Raw genomic sequence first — 26,648 nt, 5'->3', positions numbered from 1 at the left:
ACGAAATATCCAATTTGGAGATCATTATACTTAAGCGTAAAAATTACTTTGAAACAATTTTTTCTTTCGGTTGATTTAAATACTTAATGATCATGGTGTGTTCGACTTACTGGGTTGGTTCAACATTACTACTATGCGATGAATACAAAGTGTTGGATATTAGCTCAACCCTCCGCTAAATTTTTGTTCGGATATTTCTGGGAGCTTGCGACACTCTAGTATGAGATTGGACCACTCACTTGGAACGTTAAACAAATAGGATTGAGTCGGTATATTTTAGTGAATCTTGTGTTATTTAATTGAAAGAGAGAAAATTTTTTGGAAAATTTCTGAACATTTTTTCGAAAACTTTTCTGAAATTTTTTTAAGAATACGGAACCTCTACTCTGCCGTTATCTGAGGGAGAACGCCGTATGAGCCCTAATACGTTGCCGAATTACCTTCGAAAAAAACGGTTTTTGGGGGAAATTCGTGAATATTTTTCTTTGAAGTTTTCATAGAGCTTCATTCCCGGTTGGATCAAATTTACTTGAAAATTTCACGACAAAATATTAAAAAGTCCCCTCGAAAATGAACATTTCGCCAAGAGTTTGGCGATAACTCTTGAATGTTCCTACGGCGCTCCTCCATAGCACGGCAGTAGTGCCGAATTGCAGTGACGATTCTTGAAAGTTGGCAACACTATTTTCCCTCCATTTAAATGAATGTAAAACAATCTATTCGTGAAGAGGCAGCTTGTATCACGTATAATCGATATTTTAATGGATTGAAGCGGGAGAAACCAGTGTTGTCAACTTGCAGAATCGACACTGCCGGCTTTTGTTTTAACGAAAATGAGCCTCTTACCCACAAAAAATACAACCAAAGTGAGTTCTCTTCTCAAATGTAAAAAGCACGAATGTTCATGTGAATAACGAAAGTCCTTGTAAACCAACGCAACGTTCGGGTTAACCACAACTGCCGGCACTTACTCGGTATTTTTTTTTTTTTTTTTTTTTTTTTTACCTCAGATTGCTCCAACTTCAAAATATTAAATGCAGATCTCTTCAATATCTAACTTTCCATTTTATATATTCCATATCTAATCCTCCCGAGCTGTAATTTACCGACTTTCATTTCAAAAATTCAGGTAAGAAGAAGATAACGGAGGAGGAGTGCAAACTGCATTGTGAGACCCATTTTGGTCGGATCATTTCAAATGAAGAGAGAATCGACATCGCCATTCCCAAGTTGATAAATAGTGATACAGTATGTCGCTGTGAGCTGAATAGTGAGCGCCTGGAGCCAATACTGAAGGATGAAAAACAGTACGCCAAGGATAAAAAACATAGAAAGGCGAATTTCTCGAATTTCATCGATGCTGTTGATAAAAACCGGTACGGGAAATTCTGCGCTGCGAAACACTGGTTGTCTACATTTGGGAAGATGAAAGTTGAAATTGGGTACGAATTGGACGCCAAAGATCAAAAGCCGTTGACTCGTCACCAAACCCCCAACCAAACACCGGATCGAACTCTTGGATCACATTCATCAACGGTAAACACCCGAACTCATCATCAGGATGCTAACCGAACACCGAATCGAGACTTTGTACCACCGGGAGATTCGAGAAAAAATTTTGGGGAAGTTCTTTTGGGGACGTTTCAGTCGACAGGTCAGTAGACTTTAGAAATCTTTTCAGTGGTGATATTCTTGCTGTGGTTTCCGGAGAAGATTTTTAAGAGAATCCTTCATTTAAAGACAATTTGCACAGTGGCGTGGAGTGCTTTGCGATATATCGAATGATCTGCCATATAAACCTACGGAAAAGTATCGATAAACAGGGTGTTCGCAGCGAACACCTTAATAATCGATTATTTACGACAGCTTCAATAAGGGAAATATCTATAGATCGAAAAGCACACCATGCCACTGAATTTTCGGCTCCATATTTTTGGAGGAGAAAACGGTTTTACACTGAAAGGTTTTTCTAGAATCATCACTGTGAGAGATTTTTTTTTTAAAATTCAAATTACTATATTTTAATACGAAGAAAAGTAAAATCGCCATTGATGACAAAGGTACAAATCTTTGGATTAAGAAAAAAAGAGGAAAAAACTCGGCCGCATTGGAATTTTTTTTAAAAAAAACCTCTCACTCAAAATCTTTTTCTTTGAGTAAGATATTTCTCTTGAAATCTTGAAATCCTGAAATCCTTCCGTAAATACATTTTATCCGTCAGTACACGCAATCCCATAATGTAGGAAGATGTTCCCATTTTCTGCAGGTTTCCGTCATGACAGGTGGCGTGGCGTGAATGATCGATAATCGATATTTCCCCATGTGAAGCTATGGTAAAGAAGCGATTATTGAGGTGATCGTTACGAACACCTTGTTTGTTGATCTTTTTCCATAGGTTTAAATGACAGACAACCGATAAATCGGATAGCATGCCACGCAACTGGTCATGAGCAGGTAGGTATATTTGCTGAATTTGTCACAGCAAATCTACGGGAAACAATTCCCTTCAGATCGTCTTTCTGCTTGAAGAAGGTTTTGTTATGACCAGATTTCATTCTACAGCGGCATCTGCTTATAACGTAATCTCAAGGGGCGAAGCAGTGGTGTGGCAAGTTTTCGGATATATCGATTGATCTACCATTTAAATCTATGGAAAAGGATCGATTAAGAGGGTGCTCGCAAGGAACACCTGAATAATCTATTCTTTATACCATAGCTCTGTATGAGAAAATATTGATACTCGATCATTCACGTTTCGCCTCTTATGAGCAGGTCCATTCTCAGGCATTTTTCCACAAAAATACAACGGGGGAAATTTCAGTTGCGCTCTGTTTTTCGCCACACAGTGAGAAAAAGTGAGAAAAATTTTGTATCAAAATGGGAAGGAAAACCCAAAATAACACAACCTTATTTGTTTAATATCTTTTGAATAGTTTTATTTATTTATTTATTTTTTTTTATTGACAAAATCTTTTAGATAGCATAACCCAACCGTCCTTCGATTTCTAATTTCAAACCCGCCTAAACTTGCCAGGCGCTGCCTGCAGCTAGGCTCAAACTCGAATCTTACAATTGATAACCAGTTCCGTGGCAGAAATGATCGATTATATTATCGATCTCTTCTCAATAGAAGCTGCGGCAAAGAATCGATTATTATCAAGGTATTCGTTGCGAGCACCCTGATCATCGCTCCTTTTTCATACACTGGAAAAAAAAGAATCTTAAATTTGCCGCCAAGAAGTATTTCTTCTTTAATCAAGAATTTTTCTGGTTAATATAAGCTACTTTCTTGCTTAACCCAAGCATTATTTTTCTTGTATCAAGAAAAAGTCAGCTTAAAGCAAGAAAAAAAAAATTCTTGGCGGCAAATTCAAGAATCATCATGCTTGATCCAAGCTACTTTTTTTTCAGTGTAGGTTTAAATGGCAGATCAACAGTAGCGTGGCGTGAATTGCGATGTATCGATTGTTATGCCATGTAAACCTATGGTAAAGAATCTATTATTAAGGTATCCGTTGCGAGCACCCTGATCATCGCTCCTTTTCCATAGATCATGGGTGGCGGTAGCCACCTCCGGACAAAGTCTAAACTCGACAACACTGGAAAGCCTCCAAACGAAAAAGGTGGCAGCCAACCATAGACACACGTAACTCCCTTAGTCTGAAAATTGATTCGGTTGGAACTCGACTGCAGCCCAAACGACGGCACGGATTCCTAGGATTTAAATGACATGACAATCGATATATTGCAAAGCACGCCACGCCACTGCAGATCAATCGATACATCGCAAAGCACGCCGCCATCCGCTTGTCACTCGCAAGTCGCAACCGTTGACCGGAAATAGGAAATAGTGTATTTCCTTCGGAAAATACACTACAAACGTGAGCACATTATATTTATTAGGTACACGGGTCACTCGCAAGTCGCAACCGTAGACCGGAAATAGGAAATAGGAAATAGTGTATTTCCTTCGGAAAATACACTACAAACGTGAGCACATTATACGAGGGTCATCCAAAAAGTAAGTTCACCCCTTTCATATCTCCGAAACTAAAAGAGATAAATCAAATCGGTAAAGAAGAACTTCTTACTTATATCCTCAGCTCTCCATAGGTACCAAGATTTATAAATTTGGACCACTGGTTGCCGAGATATTCGATTTTTACGTGAACAACTCCCGACCAGTTCCGTCCACCAAACGACGCGCTGCGATTCCCGTCACGCTACCTGAATTGACTGTGTTCCCCCCACATCTACATAGGAACAACCAACTCAAATATTCTAAGATTAGCTTTAAAACAATCTTACCTTATTTTTCGACGTAATTTCCGTTCCTATTGATGCCTTTTTCATAGCGTTTCTGAAGCTTTTTAATGCCGTTCTCAAAGAACTCTTTTGGTTGACTCTTGAACCAGCCATTGACTGCTTCCATCACATGCTGATCGTTCTCAAAGTGCTGGCCACCTAGGTGCTTCTTGAGTTGCGGGAAAAGATGATAGTCAATCGGGGCAAGGTCTGGAGAGTATGGAGGATGAAGAGACACCTCCCACGCAAATTTTGAGTCTCTTTCGCCGTGTGAGGTCTGGCATTATCATGAAGGAATAGGGGACCACGAGACAAGAGACCCGGTCGCTTGTTTTTAGTGTATTTTCCGAAGGAAATACACTATTGCGTTCTCCCCTGATGTCAGACCTGGACCAAAGACCATGTAATGAGCATCGATCATGGGTCGTAGATTACGAATATGCATGCCGTTTGAATTCATGTTTATATATATATAAATATAGTTAGTTAGTTAGTTAATTTTATTTAACGACGTTCAGCATCTAGGCTATTTACGTCGGGGACTAGGCAATTTTAAATTTTTAAATTTAGTTTCTTGAAGAGTTTTAAAATTTATATTTATTTATATATCTGTTTATTTATGTATGTATTTCCGACTCATCGTGGTTTTTCCGATTTTTGCTTGGTTATATTTCCCTCATTTTAAAAAATTTTAAAATCATCATTTTAAAAAATCCCGTATGGGGGACTGATGTCACAGGTTTAGCAATCCTGCGGACCCCAGCTGGTAACCCCTGCCTCATGGGGTAGTGGAGATGGTCACCGGCTTCAAGGCGTATGAACCACCCATTGGAAGGGCAGACAGGGCTCTCAGCTGTAGTGGAAGCAACCTGTCTAGGAGAGGAAACTCCGAAATCAAACCCCGGTCCTCCAGGTTGGGGGTTGAGTCATCGGGCTAACTCCCCGATACTCGGAAAAAGGAATACTGTTAAAAGACCCAATAACAATTGCCTAATAAACGGATTTATCGGAAAAAATTACGTAAACGGATGATGGTTTTTGGAACATGGAACGTACAAGGAATTTCTACGAAAATGACGGAAGTGGTATCGGAGATAGGGAGTCGCGGATTTGATGTCACGGTATTAACAGAAACGAAGAAGAAAGGACAAGGCTCTGTAAGTGTAAAGGAATACGATTTGTTTTATAGTGGCGTGGAAAAAGATCAGCGAGCTCAACAGGGTGTTGCAATTCTTATTCGCAAGAGCCTACGGAAGTGCATCACTACATGGGAAGCTGTTAACCCCCGAATGATAAAGATGAATATGACAGTGTTTGGCCATAAAATCACCATTTTGGGAGTGTATGGAGTCAACGATGATTCCACTGTCGCAGTGAAGGACCAATTTTTCGAAGAATTGAACGAGGAAATTGGTAAGATTGGATCCAGGAGGGAAATCATTGTGTTGGGAGATCTCAATGGTAGAATAGGACGTCAAATTAAAAGTAAGATCGTCGGCCCTTTCGGAGAGGCGGCACTAAATGATAACGGAGCCCGTATCATTGACGTATGTGAGCAAAGGGACATGAAGGTGCTCAATGGGTTCTACCAACACAAGGATATCCATAAATTTACTTGGGTTCAGTCTACTCGCGGATTGAAATCAATCATTGATTATGTGGTTGTCAGACAAGACACGGGAATGAAGATTCAGCAAGTTAGAGTGTGGAGAGGTCTTTCCTGCGGCAGTGATCATTATTTCCTCGGGGCGAAAATAGCTTTCCCAGTGAAAGGGAGCCAGGAGACCAGGCAAGCACAGGAAGAAGTTCACCAACAAAAAGATCGTGTCAAGCTTGTAAACTATAACATTGACAGCTTGCAGCATCCAAGTGTAAGGGCTTTATATGGAAAGCGCTTGGATGAGAAGTTGGGCGAATCAAGGGACGGTGATACCGAACAGCAGTATCAGTTCCTGAAGGATTGCATTCACTCGGCAGCAATGGAAGCTCTTGGTGTCGCTGATGATAGGAAAGTTAGCGAAAAACCTTACTGGTGGGACGAAGAAATTGAGAAGGAGATTCAGGAGAAACGGAAAAAATATCATCAGTTCCTTTCCTCAGAAAAAACAGAAGACAAAGAGGCGTATAAAAAAGCTCAGACGCAGGTACGAAGGCTCATAACCAAGAAAAAGAACGAATCTTGGGAGAGGAGCTGTAACAAAATAGACACGTACATAGGAGGAAGGAAAAGCACTGAGAGCTGGAAGTTGCTGAAAGGGCTGCGAAGGGACATGAAGCGTGACTTAATATCTCCGATATCCATTGATAAACTGGAGGGGTATTTTAAAAATTTACTGACAGAAAGGCGACCTGAATTTCAAGATGGAGGCGTAAGCTTGGAGTATACTAACGATAATCATAACTTGGAGATCCATATGGAGGACGTGGTAAAGGCCGTACGAGAGCTGAAGAACGATAAAGCTCCAGGTCCGGGAAATATCCCTGCTGAGTTGATCAAGTGTGGAACCTGCAAGCTGTTTCAACGGTTGAGATACCTGATGCAAGATTGCTTGGACGGTGGAAAGGTACCGACAGAATGGAAAGAGTCTTGGGTGTCACCTATATACAAGAAGAAGGGTAGAAAAGATGAGTGTGATAATTATAGAGGACTGTCGGTTGCAGGTACCCTGAGCAAAGTGTATGGAAAAATCTTGAAAGCAAAAATTGAAGAGGAGTGGAAAGAACATGAAGCGGAAGAGCAAGCAGGTTTCAGAGCCGGTCGGTCAACGATTGATCACTTATTTACCATCATCCACGTCATAGAGAAAAAGAAGGGAGTTGGCCAGGAATTACATCTAGTGTTTGTGGATCTCCAGAAAGCTTACGATAGTGTGCCATTGATGAAACTTTGGGAAGCCTTGAACAAAAGGGGTTTTAGTGGGGGACTAATTAGTGCTATTAAGGAATTTTATGGTGGGGCTTTCTCTAGGGTTAAATCGCATGGGGAGTTATCGTTGGGGTTTTTAATTACTAAAGGACTGAAACAAGGGTGTTGTTTGTCGCCAACCTTATTTAAAGTGTACCTGGAAGAAGTTTTAAAGGAATGGAAAAGATGCTGTTCGGGAATGGGCGTCCCGCTACGTGAAGATGGCACCCTTTATACTCTTTGCTTTGCTGATGATCAGGTGGTAATAGCTCAGGACGAAGAAGATGCGAATTACATGACGCGGAAGCTAGTGGAAGTATACCGAAAGTGGGGAATGGAAGTAAATGTGGTTAAGACGGAGAAGTTGGTTATCGGTGGTGATCAGCAAAGCATTGAACTGGAGGATGGCCGGAAGATCCTGGACTGTGAAGAGTATAAATATCTCGGAGTTTGGTTAACTAAGGACGGAAATTTGGATCGGGCCATTAAAGATCGGAATGTGCAAGGCAGGAAAGCTATCGCGATGCTAAATGGGGTTCTCTGGGACCAGAGTATCTCCAAGGAGACCAAAAGGAAAATTTACAACGTCATCGTGAAGAGTATCGTAACTTACGGGAGTGAGGTCTGGCAACTTAAGAAAAGAACTGAAGACATGCTTAGGGCAACCGAGATGGACTTTTGGCGAAGGTCTGCTGGGATATCGAGAAGAGAGCGTATCCGCAATGAAAGGGTACGCGAGATAATGGGTGTGGAAAAGGACATCGTGCACGATATCAGGTCCAAGCAGTTGGTCTGGTATGGACATGTGCGAAGGATGGCAGATGATCGGTTGCCCAAGCAGGTCTTCGATTGGGTTCCTCCCGGAAGGCGACGGCGTGGGCGTCCTGTGAAAGGTTGGCGACAAGGGGTGGAGGAGGAGATCAGAGGGTGCCAATTGCCTGATGATCTCTGGGAGGATAGGGGGCAATGGCGATTGGGCGTCGCAGAGCGCGAGGCGGCGCTATAATCGCGACTTTATGTATGTAAAAAATTTCCGGGTGAAACTTTTTGCGATGTAAAGTAGAGGAACAGGACTACTATTCTGCGAAAAAAAACGGAGATCGAAGTATTACATTTCGAATGGTGGGAGCGAGAAGTGGGGGGAGGTTCAATTTTGTGGGCGCGATAACTCGCGCAAATTAAAAGCTTTCCCTCCGAAATTTTTACAGAAGGAGGATCTTACTTAGTTCTAGGCTGGTATTGAATTTGAGCGAAATCGGTCGAGCCGTTTAAAAATGGCGAGCTTTGAAAGTTTTAGGCGGGGGGTGTGCAGCAAAAGAGGAGGGAAGCCGCACAGTGGGCCACGACCTGCAAATTGGTGGACAAGACGGCAATGTTGTCGCACAGTGGGTCACAAACTGAAAGTCGGTGGACAAGACGGCAATGTTGTCGCACAGTGGGTCACGAACTGAAAATTGGTGGACAAGACGGCAATGTTGTCGCACAGTGGGTCACGAACTGAAAATTGGTGGACAAGACGGCAATGTTGTCGCACAGTGGGTCACGAACTGAAAATTGGTGGATAAGGGTGATTTCACGATAATAGGAATAGTCGTGTCGCCGTGGGTTATGAACGACATAGGGAAAAACGATTGAAAACCAAATTAATTAATCAATAGGAATGATGTCCCTGAACCTATCCATGTTGAAAAATATGATGAATTATTATTATATTTAATAATATGAGACTTTAAAGGCCGAAAATGTCCGGTCGGTTACGCGTCGCCAACCCCGATTTTGAAGCAAAAGAGCAATTTGTGGTAACAAATCAGTACTGATCATGAACTCTTTGGCAATATTTGCTGAAAAGAGACTCTAGTGTTCAAGAAAATTGCCAGTTTGAACTGAAATGTTTATTATTGAGCGAGAAAAGTCATAAGAAAGAGGTGTCGCCACATTTGGCAACACATTTTTGCAGTTGTATTAAGTGCAGTGTTTATCTCGCCAGATGGAGTCAGGAGTTTCAAAACTGCCATCAAATTGTTCGCTGGAGTCTTCTTGACAAAACCATTACTGATAAGTCAGTTTTTTTTACAATGAAAACTTTAATTATTATGAAAACCAGTGATTTTTACGTGTGTAGCACTAATTCCTCACTACGCAAAAACTTCAACTTAATAGTATTAAACTAAAAGGAAGTCTCCAAAGTTTAGAAAACTTTTAAGGCAGCATTAATTCCACCCCGTAACTCAAGAATTGTCAAGTTTCATCTTTTGTATCATCTTTAATCTCACATTTTTGAGTGTCGGTTACGCTGTATCTGTTACGTAACCGACACAATTTGGCAGGGCCGCCATGTTTGCGTGGTCCTCCAGCAGTCCCGCGGGAAGCGCTGATACCTGATTCAATGGCTTGTTTATCAATCACTTTAACTTTGCACTGAATTAAAATAGAGCGTGCCAAAGCTGGAAAAAGGAAGTTTAATACCTTTAAAATAAGGTAATGAAATCCTGTTAAAATTGGTGCACTTTTATTTCTAAGGTATTTCACATTTTAACTATTCCTGTTATCGTGAAATCACCCATAAGACGGCAATGTTGTCGTACAATGGGTCACGACCTGATGAACTGATAATTGGTGGACACGATGGCTATATTGCCGCACAGTGGGTTACAGACTGATAATTGGTGGACAAGACGGCAATGTTGTCCCACAGTGGGTTATGGAGATTCATCCATCGTCATTCAAGCTTGCCACAGCGTTTGTTGACATTTTTTCATATCAGACATTACATGAGGATTGATATTGCAATCTGGCGACATGAAGTCCTTATTCGAATAATCAATGCCTCCATAAGTGTAAACGTAAATCCAACCTCCAAACATTGATAACTCCCCACCCCCGCCCCTCCCTTCGGAAAATACACTCTTCCCGCGGTGGACGCGCGGGTCACTTAAAAGACAGAACAACTGAGGCCGGACACTCAAACTAAAAAACGCGCGCGAAGCGCGCGTCCTGGGGGGGCTTGGGGGGGCTTCGCCCCCCCAAAAACCGGCGCGGAGCGAAGCGGAGCGCCGGTTTTTTTTTATTGCCAATCGCAACGAATTTAATATTCCACAATACCGTGGTGCATTGATTGTACACCCTCTCTCCAAATAATGGACGAAAAGTACTTCTCGAGAGTCCCAGAAGACAAAAGCGACGCGACAGCGCGCGGTGCATCTCATATCAGCGCGTCGTTTGGTGGACGGAACTGGCCGGGAGTTGTTCACGTAAAAATCGAATATCTCGGCAACGAGTGGTCCAAATTTAAAAATCTTGGTACCTATGGAGAGCTGAGGATATAAGTAAGAAGTTCTTTTTTACCGATTTGATTTATCCCTTTTAGTTTTGGAAATATGAAAGGGGTGAACTTACTTTTTGGATGACCCTCGTATTTATTAGGTACACGGGTCACTCGCAAGTCGCAACCGTAGACCGGAAATAGGAAATAGGAAATAGTGTATTTCCTTCGGAAAATACACTACAAACGTGAGCACATTATATTTATTAGGTACACGGGTGAAACTAGGAACATTTCGTTGGAGGGGTCCAGAAGGACATCACAACAAGGGGGGGGGGGAGGGGTCTGAGGGCACCATAAGACACTCCACCCAAAGGGATCTGTGTGACTCGCCCAGCTCCGAAGGCTAGTTTGAGGGACTTCTCCAGCTACGAAAGGAGATTCAGGAACCCCTTGGGAAAATTTTGAAAAATTGAGTCGTGTCCGCAGCAACTTTGGGCTATTCTCACTAAAAAATTGACTGAATTACAGTTTGAAGGATGAGAGATATTTCATTCATTTATTTAGCAAAATCCTTCAAATTTCTTGGGAGGGGCCGAGTGGATTTCTGAAGGGGTATAGAGCCCCCCTCCCCGCCCCCGCTTAGCCCGTTGTTAGGCAATACAGGACACTTTATTAATTCACAGGTGTCTCAGAGTAACTTCAGATTTTGCTTAATCTAATCAAAAATTTACTTTAACAACCAAATCGTTTGGTTGATCCACCCGAAAGAAAAATAACCCGACGTAACCAAATTTTGTAACTGAAAAATTTTCCATGATGACTAGATATTCATCAGGATGATCCAGGAAAAAATTAACGGTCTCGGATTTAGGTTCTCAGTGACAATTCTAGTAAAAAGGTGACAAAAAGTGAGCTGAGAAAAACTTCGGGTCGATCCATTAATTTTTGGAGGGTGCGCATCCCTCCTTGTATAGACAAAAGTCGTAGTTTATTCTCGTATTTTCACTTTCGGACAATTAATTTTAACACAATTTGTGTATTTAGAATATGGACGCTCAGTAGAACATCTAAAGATCAGAATACAAAAATAGAGCTGTGCAAAATTTGGGCACAATCGGATTATATACCTCCCTTATACGAGAAAAAGCGCCGGCTTGGCGCGTTCTTCCACAGATTCATGTCCGCTCGGTGCTGAAAAACTTCGTTTTTTCGCGTGTATGAGAAGAGTCTCTAATAATAATCCTCTAACAATAATTTGATCATGCTCAAAATGTGCACAGCTCTTCTTTGGTATTCCGCTTTTTAGATTTTCTGATGGGAGCCGATATTTCAAAAACACAGTGTTTTAAAATTGTTCGAAAATTTGAACACAAAAAATCAAGTTTTTCATCTAAAAAGGGGCGGGGGTGCGCAACTGTGCACCCTCCGAAAATTAATGGATCGACTCGGAATTTTTTGGTTCCGTTCTTGTCACTTTTCCACTAGAATTTTTACCAAGAGGTAAAATCCAAGACCCCTAAATCCTGAAATCACCCGACAGTTCATTGTAACCGGTTATTTGCATTGGATTTCAGGGGAAGCTTTCACGGAGAGGAGCTGTGCAAATCGTTGCTTACACACATTCGGGCAACTTTTTGAGGAGGATTCTCAGTCATGGAAACCCATCACTGAAAAGAGGTTGTCTCGGGATGGGGAGATCTGCGATTGTTTATTGTGCAAAGATATGATTTGGAAAGGCTGCTCTTATCTTAGGAAGAAGATAAAGATTGACTGCAATGAAGTGATCCAGGCATTTTTAAACTTCGACTTCTGTGAAGGGAAACTTCATGCTCAGAAGAATCACTTCGACATTGTTCTTGGATATGAATACAACGCCGTACCACATGAACGCGCGAAAAATATAATACACCCCTTAGAAGAGGTTCCACTTGATGACAAGCCCGAAGAGGCATCTGCTAAACATGTAAACGGGGATAAAAACATCGTCTTCCCGATTCCTGAAAAAGGCAAGTGGAAGTATAAAAGTAAGTGGAAGTATTCATTAGACAGTGTCGTACAAATGAAGAAAAAAGAAGAAGTAGAAAATAAAAACGCTAACAATAAGAAGTGACCCGGACTGTATGTAACAAGGTGGAGAGATGGTGCTCGGTCCACACCTTTTCGCGGGAACAAAGCCAAGAAGTTCCAAAAATTAGAATTAGAGTCATAATCAAATTTTTTGAACTCTAATGCGCACCAGTGCGTAACTGAGGGGGGTGAATGTTCAGCTCAGGCAGTTTGCATTGGAATGTTAAGTTGGAGTCACGCCGAGAAATTTACGCCAGTTTGGGCCTCATAAGACCTCATCATTTAGATTACACTCGTCAATGAACCCATCATTAACGAGCCGCAAAATCCAAAACGGCATTAAAACGCCGTCATGGATATGACCCGAGGCATGACACAAGTGTGACCCTCGCGCCATCTACCGTCGCTGCTGAACAACTCTCATAACAAAACAAGGATAACCCGAAAAATGATTGATGATTTTTGGAATTTAATGGCTTTGTTTCCCCGCGAAATGGTGTGGACCCAGCACCATTTCTCCACCTTGTTGCAGACAGTGTCGTATTTATACCCAGTAAGAAAAAGTAACCGGAATGTTGTGTTATTATTGGAATTAGAACATGAAGTAACCTAAAAGCGCGGGTAATATTTTTTGGTTGGTTTTTTGGGGTTACATTGACCAAATCTTATGGTTGAAAAAATGGATTGACATCAGTGGCGTAGCGTAAATTACGATACATTGATTGTTATACCGTTTAAACCTATGGAAAAGGATCGATAAATAGGGTGTTCGCAGCGAACACCTTAATAATCGATTCTTTACCATAGATTTAAATGGCATAACAATCGATATATCGCAATTCACGCCACGCCACTGACTGACATCGAGAGGAACAAGAGTGCATTAGTTCAGCGGGCCACTATCTTCATCCCCACATATTTCAGAATAATTTCGGTTTTGCTTAATTCAACCAAAAATTTGGTCGATCAACCGTCCTTTTGGATGATCTGAACGAGAGAAATGTAACTCAAAGTAACCATTAACACGGAATCTTTCATAGGATTATTCTGAAAGATAGTATCCAAAAAAAGGTATTAAAAATATAAAATTAAAAAATATGTTGTTAAAAATAAAATAAAAAATATTATTTATCTCGCAAAATTAGGCTCCACGGCTCGTCCAGAATATACTCGTTGGCAACAAAATATTGGTTGATGGGACTTTTTGATAGATCTCTAATGCACATAATAGATCTCTTTATTTTTCTTTTTTTACGGAGCAGCTTGTCATTTTCGCACCCAACTCTTTGTGCGTTTCTCCCTCTTCTCGAAAGCAGTAGCGGGGCGTGATTTGCGATATATCGACTGATCTGTCTTTTTTTCCTCCGGAAAAGGATCGATAAACAGGGTGTTATGTACGAACGCACCTTAATAATCGATTTTTTACCATAGCTTCAAACGAGAAAATAATAATGATCGATAATTCACGCCTCGACACCGCTTCCAAGTCTCGCCTTTTACCTACTACGCTGAATTTTTCATTTTTCGACAAAATTAAAAGGATCTTACTGGCTGACATGTTTCTCGGGTTCATCATATTTTCAGACTTTTTAGTTTTTCAAAGGAGTATTTTAGGTCACAACAGTGGCGTGGCGTGCATTGCGATATATCGATTGATTTATCATTCAACCCTATGAAAAAAGATCGATATACAGGGTGTTCGCAACGAACACCTTAATAATCGATTCTCCACCATACCTTCAAATGGGGAAATATCGATAATCGATCATTCACGCCACGCCACTGGGTCACAAGCTCAGGCTCGGTTCTTCTGGAAATAATGGCGCCTGGATGCTTTTAGTTGTCTTGATTTTAATTCAATTGTTTTCTGTTGTTTCCAGTGGCGTGGCGTGAATGATCGATTATCGACATTTTCTCATTTGTAGCTATCGTAAAGAATCGATTATTAAGGTGTTCTCTGCGAACACCCTGTTTATCGATCCTTTTCCATAGGTTTAAAGGGCAGATCAATCAATATATATATCGCCACGCCACTGGTTGTTTCCCATTTCACACATCTAAAAATTATTTCAATACATTCAGCTTTGCAACTTTCACTCCCTACGATTGATCACTTTTGAACTTGTAATTGGCGTAAAATTGTCCTGATTTTCCAGAAGTTTCTACACCCCCTCCACGCCCCCCCCTCCCGCCACCCCAGACGGCCAGGGAGCGACGCTCTCAAATGTGAACCAATCCGGTCCTGCACGAAGGCCGAAGGGTCCTCTTTCTAGTGGACAGTTTTATTTCCTTCACCACTTTTTACATTTCACTATCATAAGTTCAATCGTTCATCATTGCTGAAAATACATTGCGTGGAGATAATTTCCTCTCGTCTTTTTTTCCAGAGGCTCGGGTTTCATTATTCACGGACGAAAGCTGCACAAAGAAATGCAACACCTTGTTCGGTTACGTTATTTTGTTTCCGGGAGAAGAAAAAACTACTTTCACCGAAGGGCGGTTGTCAGGCGATCGGAGAAAATGTCAATGCTTTTTGAATGCCTCTGCTTTTGAAAAACGACTCGTGGAGATTAAAAAAGAAAATAAAGAAGAAGATAAACAGGAAGATACAAAAGAAGATAGAAAGGCTTTTAACAAGTTTTTACAGGAATGTACCTTTAAAGAAGGATACAAGTGGGCGGTGAAATATTTTACAACACGTCCGGAGCTCAAAGTAACCGTCGAAATTGGATCGGCAATTGATAAATCAGACCTTCATGAAATACTTAAAGAGAAGAAAAAGTTCGACGAGGCCTACGCAAAAAAGTTGATTGACGGCAAGCTTAAAATGGCAACCTTCACACGAAGTAAGTATATTCTCTGTGTAGGCTCTTGCAAGTAGCAGCTTGGCGAGGCGTGAATAATCGATTATCGATATTTCCCCATTTGCAGCCATGGTAAAGAATCGATTTTTAAGGTGTTCGTTGCGGACATTCTGTTGATCGATCCTTTTCCATAGATTTAAATGGCAGATCGATCGATTAATCGCAAAGCTTGCCACGCCACTGAGTATCAGTGTAGAAACTGACGATGAAATCTATACTTTAAGCTCCGAGACCTCCTAATTTTGCGTAACTGTTAACGCTTAGTTCCAGCGTTCTACCGGGCCGATTTTCATGATTTTTGCGGCTATCGACGGGCAATTGTTTCTAGATGAGCCCGCTTTATTCAGATTTTGGAAGTAGGACCCAGGTTTTTTTACAATCAAGTTCAGTGGCGTGGCGTGAATTGTGATATATCGATTGTCATGCCATTTAAACCTATGGTAAAGAATCGATTATTAAGGTGTTCGCTGCGAACACCCTGTTTATCAATCCTTTTCCATAGGTTTAAATGGCGTAACAATCGATATATCGCAAAGCACGCCACGCCACTGATCAAGTTATAAAAGTGAGCGAATTTACAGAACGCTCCGCTCCTGCTGCCGCTATGCGCAGAAGGTTGCGCATGCGCAGTGAGCGAGCAGCAAGATTCGCCGTGACCGTTTCAACATGTGCGGTGGTCGAGTCGTCTTAGACGTCGGAAATGCCCTTAGTCTCAAGATGTGGGTTCGATTCCCGACTCCTCGGCTGCTTTAATTAGGATCTGAGTATCGTCAATCGTTGTTTTACTGCAATGTTTCATTAATCAGTCATTGCAAAACGCGTCTTTTCGACTTCAATTTTTTTCCTTTATTCATCAAAAACAAAAATCATTTCATTCTAAAAGTAAAGTATACCTCAAATCGTAATTTTTTAGGGGAAAAATAAAACCAACATTGATAGGAGGCTAAAAATAGGGCCGCGACGCGGCCCACTGATGGCGCCTTCAGGGGGTTGGGCCGCGTAGCGGTTAGGGGGCGTAGCCCCCTTGTATATATATAATATTAGAGTAGCCCCATCCCCTCTAACTTTTTAGTTTTTACCTATTGTAAAAGAGACTAAAATTTGAATCTTAGGAGACGTTTCTAGGACAAAGAGAGCAACTTTTTGGCCCTCCTACAATTTTTAATTTTTAATACATTCGTGATCAGTATAATTTTTATGCCACGAAGATATACTTTTTTTTCTTGTTCCAAATACCCGTTGATGGGTCTAAAACGAAGGTTAATTCGACCGAAAAGGATCTGTGCCATGAGAACTACACATAGTATTTAAGTTGTCAACGTTCGATAAACTTTTCTTGGTAACTAGGGATATCCCTCCGGGTGGTTGACATTATTTCTCATTCGTTGGACAGTGGACACCCAACTTCAATCCTGAGAAAGACCTTTTGCGCTATCCGAGATATTTGTATTTAAAAATTGGTTAAAATCAGGTTACTTAAACTCAGCATTTTAGTCGCAATATTGAGTTTCATAACGGCTAAATGCGTGCATCTTGTGCATAGCCATACATTTGACCCATTGTGCCAGCTCTCGCATGCTGGAAGAGTTAAAATCCGTTGAACAAAGATTTAGTGAGGCTTTATTAAATATCCCATGCCTTTTGTGGTTCCGTAAGTCTATTTTTACGGTGCTTTTGATTTTTGTCTACACCGCTTATGGGAGTTCCGCACAGTGCGACGGGGTCCCCTGAAGATTTGAGGAGGCCTAAAAATGCTCTCTTTGGCCTACTAACGTTTCCCAAGTTTCAAATCTATACCTCCATTAAGCAGAGGCGGATCCAGCAATTTGGCAACACCGGATTTCCTCCATACACAATTCATCACCACCAAACCGGGATTCAAACCCGGGACTTGATCTGATGTCCTCAACTGAGATTTTGGGAAAATGGGGCATCCTCAGAAAAAACTCCGGGAATTTTGAAGTCAGAAGAAAGTGGCTTCCCTAATTGAATCGGCTCGTGCGAAAATGTCCGTTGTGCCGGAAATGTCATTAAAACAATTTATTCCGTTTGAAGCATCAATTGTACACTAGCGGAAAGCCATTTTAAAATAATAATTGTAAATGGACACAGATGTACAGAAACGGAAAAAGGAAAGGGAAAGGGAAAGGAAATGAAATGAGGATATGATTACTAATATGCAATCAGAGAGAATAAAACAATAACATCAGAGAAAATATGCGATGAAAATGTAAGAAAAAAACACGAGTCGGTTAATTGCGATTCGGAACTCGAACTATACTATCGTTGATCAGTTTTTGGACCCCTGCGCCACCGATAATCTTCTTAAGAGGTAAAGATGAACTTTTGCTACTTCAGCGAGTCAAATCGCGGAAGGAGATTAGGAGATCCATGGATTGTCTTTTTCCGCCACCCAATGGGATGACGTTCCAGTCAAATGCGTTTTTGAAGCAATGATCGATCCCCATCATCGCTTCATCTCCACACATCTATTCATGTGCAAATGATGGCATGCTCCGGCAACAAGGTTCTGTGACGAAATCATTTTTGCCTCCAGAGTCTCCAAAATGTATACATCTTAGTGATCAAACGTCCAATCACTGAGAAAAATGGCTCGCGGAGCGAGCCGAATGTCACTCGTATAGCGAGTGATCAGGGGTCCAGGGGGCGCAGCCCCTTGGCTGGCTAGTAGATTGATCTGTCATTTAAACCTATGGTGAAAGATCGATAGACAGGGTGTCCGCAACGAACACCTTATAATAATCGATTCTTCAGCATACCTTCAAATAGGGAAATATCGATAATCGATCATTCTCGCCACACCCTTGTACGACACTGATCAATAAGATCGATCTCTTCAGTAAACGTTTAACTACGATTTCTGTTCAATAAGAAACCAGATTTTGGTGATAAGTAGCCCACCGTGCATCTGAATAAGGTTTTTTTTGAACTTTCCTGATAGCTGAATATATACTCAAGAACGCTACATTCACTAATTTGAAAATTTTAATCAGCTTTGTTGGTACGTGGCTTGGTGTAAAGCAACCTTATGGGTGTTCTGCGATTTTCATGTTTGACCAAACTCGTCGCGCTTTTTTCGGTCTTGCGCTACCTTTTTCAACCCACGTGGATGATTGGAGTTTCGCCTCCATCCGTCTAAGTTTCGTCACCAGAAACTATCATATCCAAAAACGTAGGATCATTGTTAGATCGTCCAAGAAGCTCAAGGGACATGCACACTCGGTTGGATTTTTGCTCAACGGACAACAATCGCGGGACAAGTTTAGCTTAGACTCGGTGCATGTCTAAATGCTCTGTCAAAATTTAATCTACCGAGCTTTCGGAAATATCACACTGTTCAGCAAGCGCGAAACGACCATTTTCGAGCACTTTTGCCCGCACTTTTTCCACGTGGCAAATGTCAGGTACCGTTATGATTGTCGATTCCCGTGCTCCTCATCTTCGACGGACTCCTGACTAGAGTACCTGTATAGCGAGAGTATGGACAGATGTGAAACTCCGAAAATACATCAGGCCTTCACCGATGCTTCTGCGAATAAAGTTAGGGCCCAGAAATGCAGCAAACCTATGAATTTCAAGTATCCAGAGCGATTTACTAATACTATTGTTACGAACCGTCGTTTATTAAGCACGTGTTTGACTCAGTTTTTGCATAAATTTACTCCATTTCGCGGAAGAACGCTCATTTCTTTACATTCTTGGCTATCTTGGTTAGAATTGGAATCTGCAGACTGGCAGTGAAATTTTGTGCGTTAGAAGTTGGTTAGAAGGGTGGCTGCACTTTTGGGCCCTAAGCCCTCCATGAAGCGATCTGTCCATATTCTCGCTATATAGGTGCTCTACTCCTGACCAGTTTTGAACCTTTTAAACCGCTCAAAACACTGAGGATGACTCATATAATGATCTTGGCAAACTTCACTTGGCACGCAAATCGTTTCGATACAAGTGATACCGAGTTTAAAACAAAATTTAATGTTGAATCTTTGCTCTATCAGTGATCGCATGACGAATGTCGCAGAACGCACCCGATTTACTAGTGTTCAAGGCAGAGGCGGATCCAACAATTAGGCAACATTGTATTTTCTCCGTTTGAACCTATGCTGAATGATCGATTCTTGTCGGAGCACCTGGCCCCTTCAAGAATCGACACATTTCCATAGGTTTAAAAGGAGAAAAGACAATGTTGCAAATCTGCTCGATCCGCCAATGGTTCAAGGTGACTCAGAATGAACCCTGATAAAGATAAACAAAATTTGTGAACCTAGCTTCCTTCAGTATGTTATCAGCTATCATGAAGTCCAAGAAAACCTAATTAAGACGCACAGTCGGCTAGTTATCACCAAAATCCCGATTCTTTTTGAACAGACCTCGTATACTTAGGGTTTTTTTTTTTTTTTTTTTTTTTTTTTTTTTTTTTTTTTTTTTTTAAGATTGTTCTATATTCCTAACGTCTTAAGCCATCTTGTGTCAGTAAGTTAAAACAAAATCGTCGAATCAAATTCTGAGGCATTGTATTGGACATCGGACATTTTCGCACTAGCCAATTAAATTGGAGGCCCTCCACTATTGCACATGAGTATTTTTTCAAATTCTCAATTGAGACGATGTGTCAACACTGCCGTGCTAAGGAAGAACGCCGTATGAACATTCAAGAGTTGCCAAATTTCCCTCGCTAAAACATGTATTTTTAACGAAATTCATGCATATTCCCTCCTAAATTTTTTAGTGATTTTAGATTAAATTGCGTACAAAATTATCTGAAATTTTTGGGAAAAAATATTCACAATTTTCTCAGTGAATCCGGTTTTTATTGGAGGAAACTTGGCATCGCCTGAAGGTTCATACGGCGTTTTTCCATAGCTCGGAAGAACAGTCAACAGAGCTTGGCTGCACTGCTGTGATAGCGAAGATAGCAGTAAGTTTCAAATTTTCGAAATCGAGTTCCCTTCAAAATTCGTCTTATCTTTTTTAGATGAAATCACTGAAATAACTAAAACAGCAAAATTCATCCTATTTTCTCTAAAACGAGACATATGTGAAAGTCGTATGAGCAAAATAAAATTACGTAATTTTAGACAAAACAGTAATAAGTGACATTTTTCCTCCAGAGAGTCAATGAAAGTATTGCCTTCAAGTACAGTGCCGCACTCCTCTGCGAAATTCTAACATGAAAATGTGTTCGTTGTTTGTCTAAAACGCAACCGCGAGAGCATGCATGCAGAAGTTGAAACTTACGGCTGTCTTACCTAACAATAACCTAGCATGAAAATGGAAATTAACCTTTCTTACGTGATTGAAATAAAATCAGTCGATTTTTAATCATCCAAACGATTTCTAGAGTCTTTCGGACGATAAGTGGCAAATCGACAAAGAACGGAGGCCTCTTTCATTACAATTTTCCGGCCAGACGCTTCTGAGCCCGTTTTCTCAAAACTGTAATTTTGCACTTACTGCTCTCTTTGCTATCACGGCAGTGCATTCAAATTCTCTTCCTCACAATGCATACGCACGAACTGCAACTTACAATAGAATCAGAGAATGTTTTACATTAATTAATCCATCCATTTCAGGCCTATTCACGGGTAAACTTACTTTGGAGAGATGTTCCAGCATGTGCAATAGTAAGTTTGGTTTCATCCGCGCTCCGAGGTTCCCTTTCACGAAGCCTGAATTGTCAAAAGACCCATTGAGTTGTGAATGCTGGTTTAACACTGAAGAAATCAAGGAACACTTGATAGATCAAGCCGTCAGTTGGTCATCCTTCGTTGCACACCTCGAGAAGGGATACGAGAGCGCTGTTAAATATTTAGCAGATTATGAACCTGTGAGGGAAGAAGAGGAAGATAAGACTCCATTCTGGGAGGTATTGGATATGCCTGAAGAGGCCAAGAAACACAGAAAGCCTGATGAAAACAATAATCTTAACGAACACCAGAAACCTGATGAAAACAATGAACCTAATGAACACGATAAACCTAAACATGGTGCACAGAAACCGACGGTGAAGAACTGGCCAAATTTACATATCGATGTCGTGGACGAAAAAGGCCGACCAAAATTAAAAGGCTCAAACAGCTCCCGAAAAAGTAAAAGCTCCCAGAAATCAGACCCGGATTTACCTTTTCAGCGCTCCTAGGCAAATCTGACAATCGCGCCCCTCGCAGAACGGACGACCACACTGGGGAGGGGGGGGGTCCGGGGGTCCTCCCCCGGCAAATTTTTAAAATCGGACATTTGATTAACGCAATATAAAGCTACTTTATTTAGGTTATTTCAGAGAAAAATTTGGTGGTTCAAACGCCTCTTGTGTTACCATATTTTTCGAAAGGTGTAGGGAATTAAAACAAAGAAAAATTAAACTAAGGCGAGAAAAAGTTGAAAAAAGTAAAAGTGATTTTATATTTTTTTTAAAATTTTGAACAATGCCGTCACGCGTCTCTATTCCAGTTGGACGTATTTCTGCCGAACAGAACTATGTGCATTATGACGTGAGCCCTGTTGTGCATATGTTCTTATGGGTCTCAGGTCTCATATCTTAATGCACATAGTTCCGTCTGGTAGAAATACGGCCAAATTTCAGAGTTTGCGCCGACACAGCTTGAAGATTTAAACGTTTTTCGAGAACTAAAATATCATTCAATGTTTAAAAACGTTCCTTCATTGTAAACAAGAAATGAGAGAGAAAGAAATAAACGAGATAATTTTTTTACAAGAGGAGCAAAAGCGTTCATAAAAGTTGACTCAAGTCCGATCACCAAAAAGCGCGTAAGTAGCGCTCACGTAATCCAACCGGCGGCGTCTGTGTTGCCCAACAGTGCCCTGAAGTATATGGTGAATCAAGACAACATCAATCTTGCCGGGCCGCGGAAAAACGCCGGATAGACATCCGGCTGTTGCCAAATTTCCCCTCTGAAACATTCGTTTTTTAGGAAACGTATGAGTATTTTTCCCTCAAACTTTCAGATATTGTGGCTTGAATTGCAAATGAAATTCCCCTAAAAATTGGGAGAAAATGTGGCAAAGGAGATTTGGCAACGCCTAAAGGTTTCTATGGTGTTTTTGCTCAGGACGGCAGAGTTTGCAAGTATTTATTCTGTTCACTTGGGGTTACAAATCCGTCACGATCTTTCCTTCTTTTTTTTCTTCTCTTTTTAAGCGTGCCAGTAGGGATCGCTTTTTGGATTCACTCGGATATACCATAGTACAGCACACCGATCAACCAATGCTATTCAACGGGCCGTCCAAATATTTTTTTCCTCGGACCCGTTTTCTTGTCTTTGAACCATTATACTGTCAAGCCCTGATGGTCTCTTACCAAAAAACCGAATGAACTGCTAATTGGGAACCCTTGAGAACATTTTCCTGTCAAAACGGTATTATTTCATTTGACAAAAACCTCATAGAAGCTTTCTTACGCTCGGAGGACTCAACTCTAGAACCTTCTTTCCCGCCAAAACTGTTTAGCCAATGAGCGTCTTGCACTGCAAGTGCAATCTGTGATGAGCCTCGTGACTCTTTATACCATGTACTAACCGTGGCCCCTGCAGAAATCCACTCAAACCACTGCAGTTATCTCCCGATATAGCTTTGGGTGTCAGGTTTCGAGCAAGGCAATAAAAGACGGCGAGGAGAGGGTCGCCTCGTCGAACCTATTATCTTCCACGCCCGATTAACCATTCACCGTGACGCCAGGATCCACCAAATTTTCACAACAATTGTTTTCCGTCTATTTAGCGAGTTTTTCCTTACTGTTCGTTAAAGTACAAATAAAAAGAGACCTCATTTGTAAAAATCGGCCGAATAGGAGAGAAGTTACGGTTCGAAATCCAAAGAGATTAACTCAACGCGATTTCGATGCACGGCAGTTCGCCCAAATCACGGTCGTGCGAAATGCCGCATATCAGCTTAAAATCAAGATAATTGGACGGAATCTTTAAAATCAATTTACATTCAACGTTCATGAATCAATATTTTCTCCCAAATTTAGCAAAAAGTACCAATTGATGCAAATAACAAAGACGTGAAAATAGTAGGTATGTGTCCAACATTTTAGTTATTCGGCACGCTTTTCCAACATATTCATGTTGTATTTTTCTGCTTGTTTTTTATTGAAATCCTGCATGCCATTTATTGGAGGGTATCAGCCAAGCTAGATATCTGATGCTCAATGTTTGGTGCCAAGAATGGCGGCAGGTGCTCCATGTTTGTTTAGAAACTTAAGCCCGTCAGGGAAAGCTGTGTGAGAAAAAAAAATCCGAATAATTGGGGCCATGTGCGTTTCTAGATCCCAGAAACCAACTGGAAATAAGAAAACACAACTGCCAGCGAAAAGAATTGATTCTCCGACTTTTTCCACCTTAAAATGTCCCCTATCTTCTAAACCCCCTGTCGCCACCCTTTCAACTACCCCCTTTTCACCCCTCCAGTCCTTCACTCCCTGAAAGGCTTTGGGAGGATAGGGGACTTTGGTGGGTGGGTGTCGCAGAGCGCCAGAGAGCGCAATAAAAGCGGTTTTATACATATGTCCCTTATTTGAAATGTTCGCCCGGTCATTAAAGTATTTTCTCAAACTTTTCATTTTTACAGGAAGCCCCCCATAGTTTACGTAGAGAGTAGATTCCGCGAATGTTTGCCACCGAAAATCATACCCTCTCTAGCAAGCCCTACAGAAATGAATGTAGTATCTATTTTTACATTTTTCTTATGCGATAACGCTTTTGCTGTACGAGTGCTTCTGATGGAGAGTTAGTTAGTTAGTATATTTTGAGACATTCATCGTCACAGGCTATTAACGTCTTTACAGAGGATTTTGAAGAAGGGAGTATATACGAAAATTTAGATTTTTAAATTAAGAGAGATGAAGGGTTTCAGAATTTTGGTTGTAACATTGGGTTCGTCGCATGTAAGTGGGTTTGTATTTCTGTTGACTATAGGGGAGCAGATCTGTGATTGGAGATATCTGAGGGCAGAGCAGTCCATAGGCACATCCATTAGCTATCATATATATAAGCTCCAAGACCTCCTAAATTTGCGTATCTGGTAACGCTTAGTTCCAGCGTTCACCCGGGGTGATTTTCATGATTTTTGCGGTTATCGACAGGCAACTATCTCTAGATGAGCCCGCTGTATTCGGATTTTGAAAATATGACCCAGGTTTTTTTATATTACGTGGTAAAGTTGCGAATTCTCCCACTTAAACAATGTAATTTTGTATTTTTTGTCATAGTTCGTTTGAGCATTATACTGGGCCGATTTCCACGATTTTTGCGGTTATCGACAGGTGATGGTCCCTGGATGAGCCCGCTGTAATCAGAATTTGAAAATAGGACCCAGGTTTGTTTTATATATAAGAGTAGACCGGAGAGCATAGGAAGGGGGGCAAAATTTGAAAATCCCGCCGATGAAAAATGGCGGGAGTTTCAAATTTAGCAGAAAAGTGAAGTAAGCGGGAAATGCTGAATCTTTGTCTGTTAGTAGGGTAAGTGAATCGAAGGTATGCTCCTTTGCTACAGACTATCCAAAAGGGACGAAACGCTCCGCTCCGTCTTGTGTAAGTCTTGGCGTGAAGTTTGAAATAAATGCCGATTTTTTCATTCGACTCTTATTGGTCCAATTGCTCCCGGCCAGAGGGAGATTGGAGAATTGAGAGTCGGTTATGAAAATCTTTTCATTTTTTTGGTCGTTCTTTTGTCGACGCGGCCCTGAGAGAACGCGAAGCGTCCTCTGGGGGTTGGGCCGCGTAGCGGCCAGGGGGCAACGGGACATAGCCCCCTAGTAGCATCTACGGATACAAACTTTGGTGCCTGCTGGTCAATTGTTGATCGTTATTGAATGACGTTGGTTGGATTGATGGATAGAATTGCTGAAAAAGGGATTTAATTGATGAAGGTCATTCGACAAGATTCAACAATCCAGGCGTTGGAGGAATCTTAATCGATACGAAGATCCAATACATGTTACCACCCTGAATACATGGCACGAAGATAATTGTAATTCGAACCTGAGTTATTCCAAATTTCTTACATTTAAAACATACATCGAGGACGAGCGTTGCACAAGAAATCTAACATTACCAAAATGTCAAAGATAACAATCCATTTTTTATGGGGACTATTGGCTATTACCCCTTGAATTTCTCAAGCAGGGCCGGATTTACCTACTTGCCGCCCATGGGCCGCCTGTATTTTGCCGCCCTCTTCTCATTCATTTTAAAACATCAATAAAAACCATCAAGTGAATGTGCCGGAGGAGGAGGGGTGCATAAGACGCGTTTACCTACTCGTGGTGGATACATTTTTTGCGAAAGCCCTGTCAACACTACTAGCAAAATTTCACGGAACTCGACCCAAAAGTTAAGTTCCATAAACCTATCTCTGTGTGAACAAGGTCCTCCATTTATGAGAAATGAACCAAAAAATTATGAAAGAACGAACATAAATGGACGTATTTATGCTAAATGGAACTATGTGCGAGTGGAAAGATGGGGTGCGCTCGTTAGTTGAGGGTCATAAGAATGAATAGAAATTTAACAGCGCCAGTGACGTCAGCGGCAATGATCGAAACGGCACACGACGAGAAGATCGTTGGCGGGACTCTTAAGCTCATGAGCCTTGTCCTCAACGCTCTTGTCACATGCCCAAGGCTCACGAGTGGGCGCTCAGTTCCTTTTGATTTAATGTCAAATCCCGCTTTTCCATTTTCTCAAAAGGAACTATATCCACCTTTACATGGTTTCTTATGCAGCTTGCACAAACACCCCCCATCTTTCCACTTGCACATAGTTCCTTTCAGCATAAATACGCCCAAATGTGGTTTAATAATTTTAACTTCCGCCCCTGCGCCGCGCTGATCGCACTGTGTTTGGCACAATGCGTAAAGTATTCCTGAAGTCTTGTAGGCGCTATGCGTTTCACGCCAACCGCTCCTGACCGCACTGAGTTTGGCGCAATGGGTGAAGTATTCATGCAGTCTTGTAGGCGCTAATATGTGTTATATGCCGACCGCTGCGCCGAGGGCTTATCCTTTTCATCTCAAGTCCTCGTCATCATTCCTCTCTATCCTGAGCTCCAGGCCAAATTGCGTGTTTAGTTCCTCTCTTAACGCGACTAATTAAAGATGCTGTCTCTTGTATCACCGAAAAACGACAAAATTAGAAATTACTGTACTCTCAGGAAAGAGAGATTTTATTCCCTTTTCTCATTGATAATTTTTTCCTCTGAAT

The 26,648-nt window shown here is 41.3% G+C and overlaps 1 protein-coding gene across 3 annotated transcripts in view; it reads left to right on the top strand.

Annotated features, from left to right (window-relative positions):
* Positions 1-22,263, top strand: part of LOC109033414 (uncharacterized) — a 30,563-nt gene extending 8,300 nt beyond the window's left edge. The window contains exons 3-6 of one of the 3 annotated variants that reach the window (XM_072304951.1): positions 1,130-1,654; positions 12,050-12,499; positions 14,930-15,388; positions 20,998-22,263. In XM_072304951.1, coding sequence (XP_072161052.1) covers positions 1,130-1,654; positions 12,050-12,499; positions 14,930-15,388; positions 20,998-21,563 — 2,000 coding nt within the window. In that variant the 3' untranslated portion in view covers positions 21,564-22,263. The remainder of the gene's footprint in view (positions 1-1,129; positions 1,655-12,049; positions 12,500-14,929; positions 15,389-20,997) is intronic. The other 2 variants (XM_072304950.1, XM_019046015.2) reach the window with 2 other exon arrangements.
* Positions 22,264-26,648: the final 4,385 nt, after the last annotated feature.

The sequence above is a fragment of the Bemisia tabaci genome, chromosome 10 (assembly GCF_918797505.1).
Source record: "Bemisia tabaci chromosome 10, PGI_BMITA_v3".
NCBI classification, from domain to species: domain Eukaryota; kingdom Metazoa; phylum Arthropoda; class Insecta; order Hemiptera; family Aleyrodidae; genus Bemisia; species Bemisia tabaci.
Note: the sequence above shows the minus strand (reverse complement) of the source record. Positions and strands in the feature narration are given on the sequence as shown.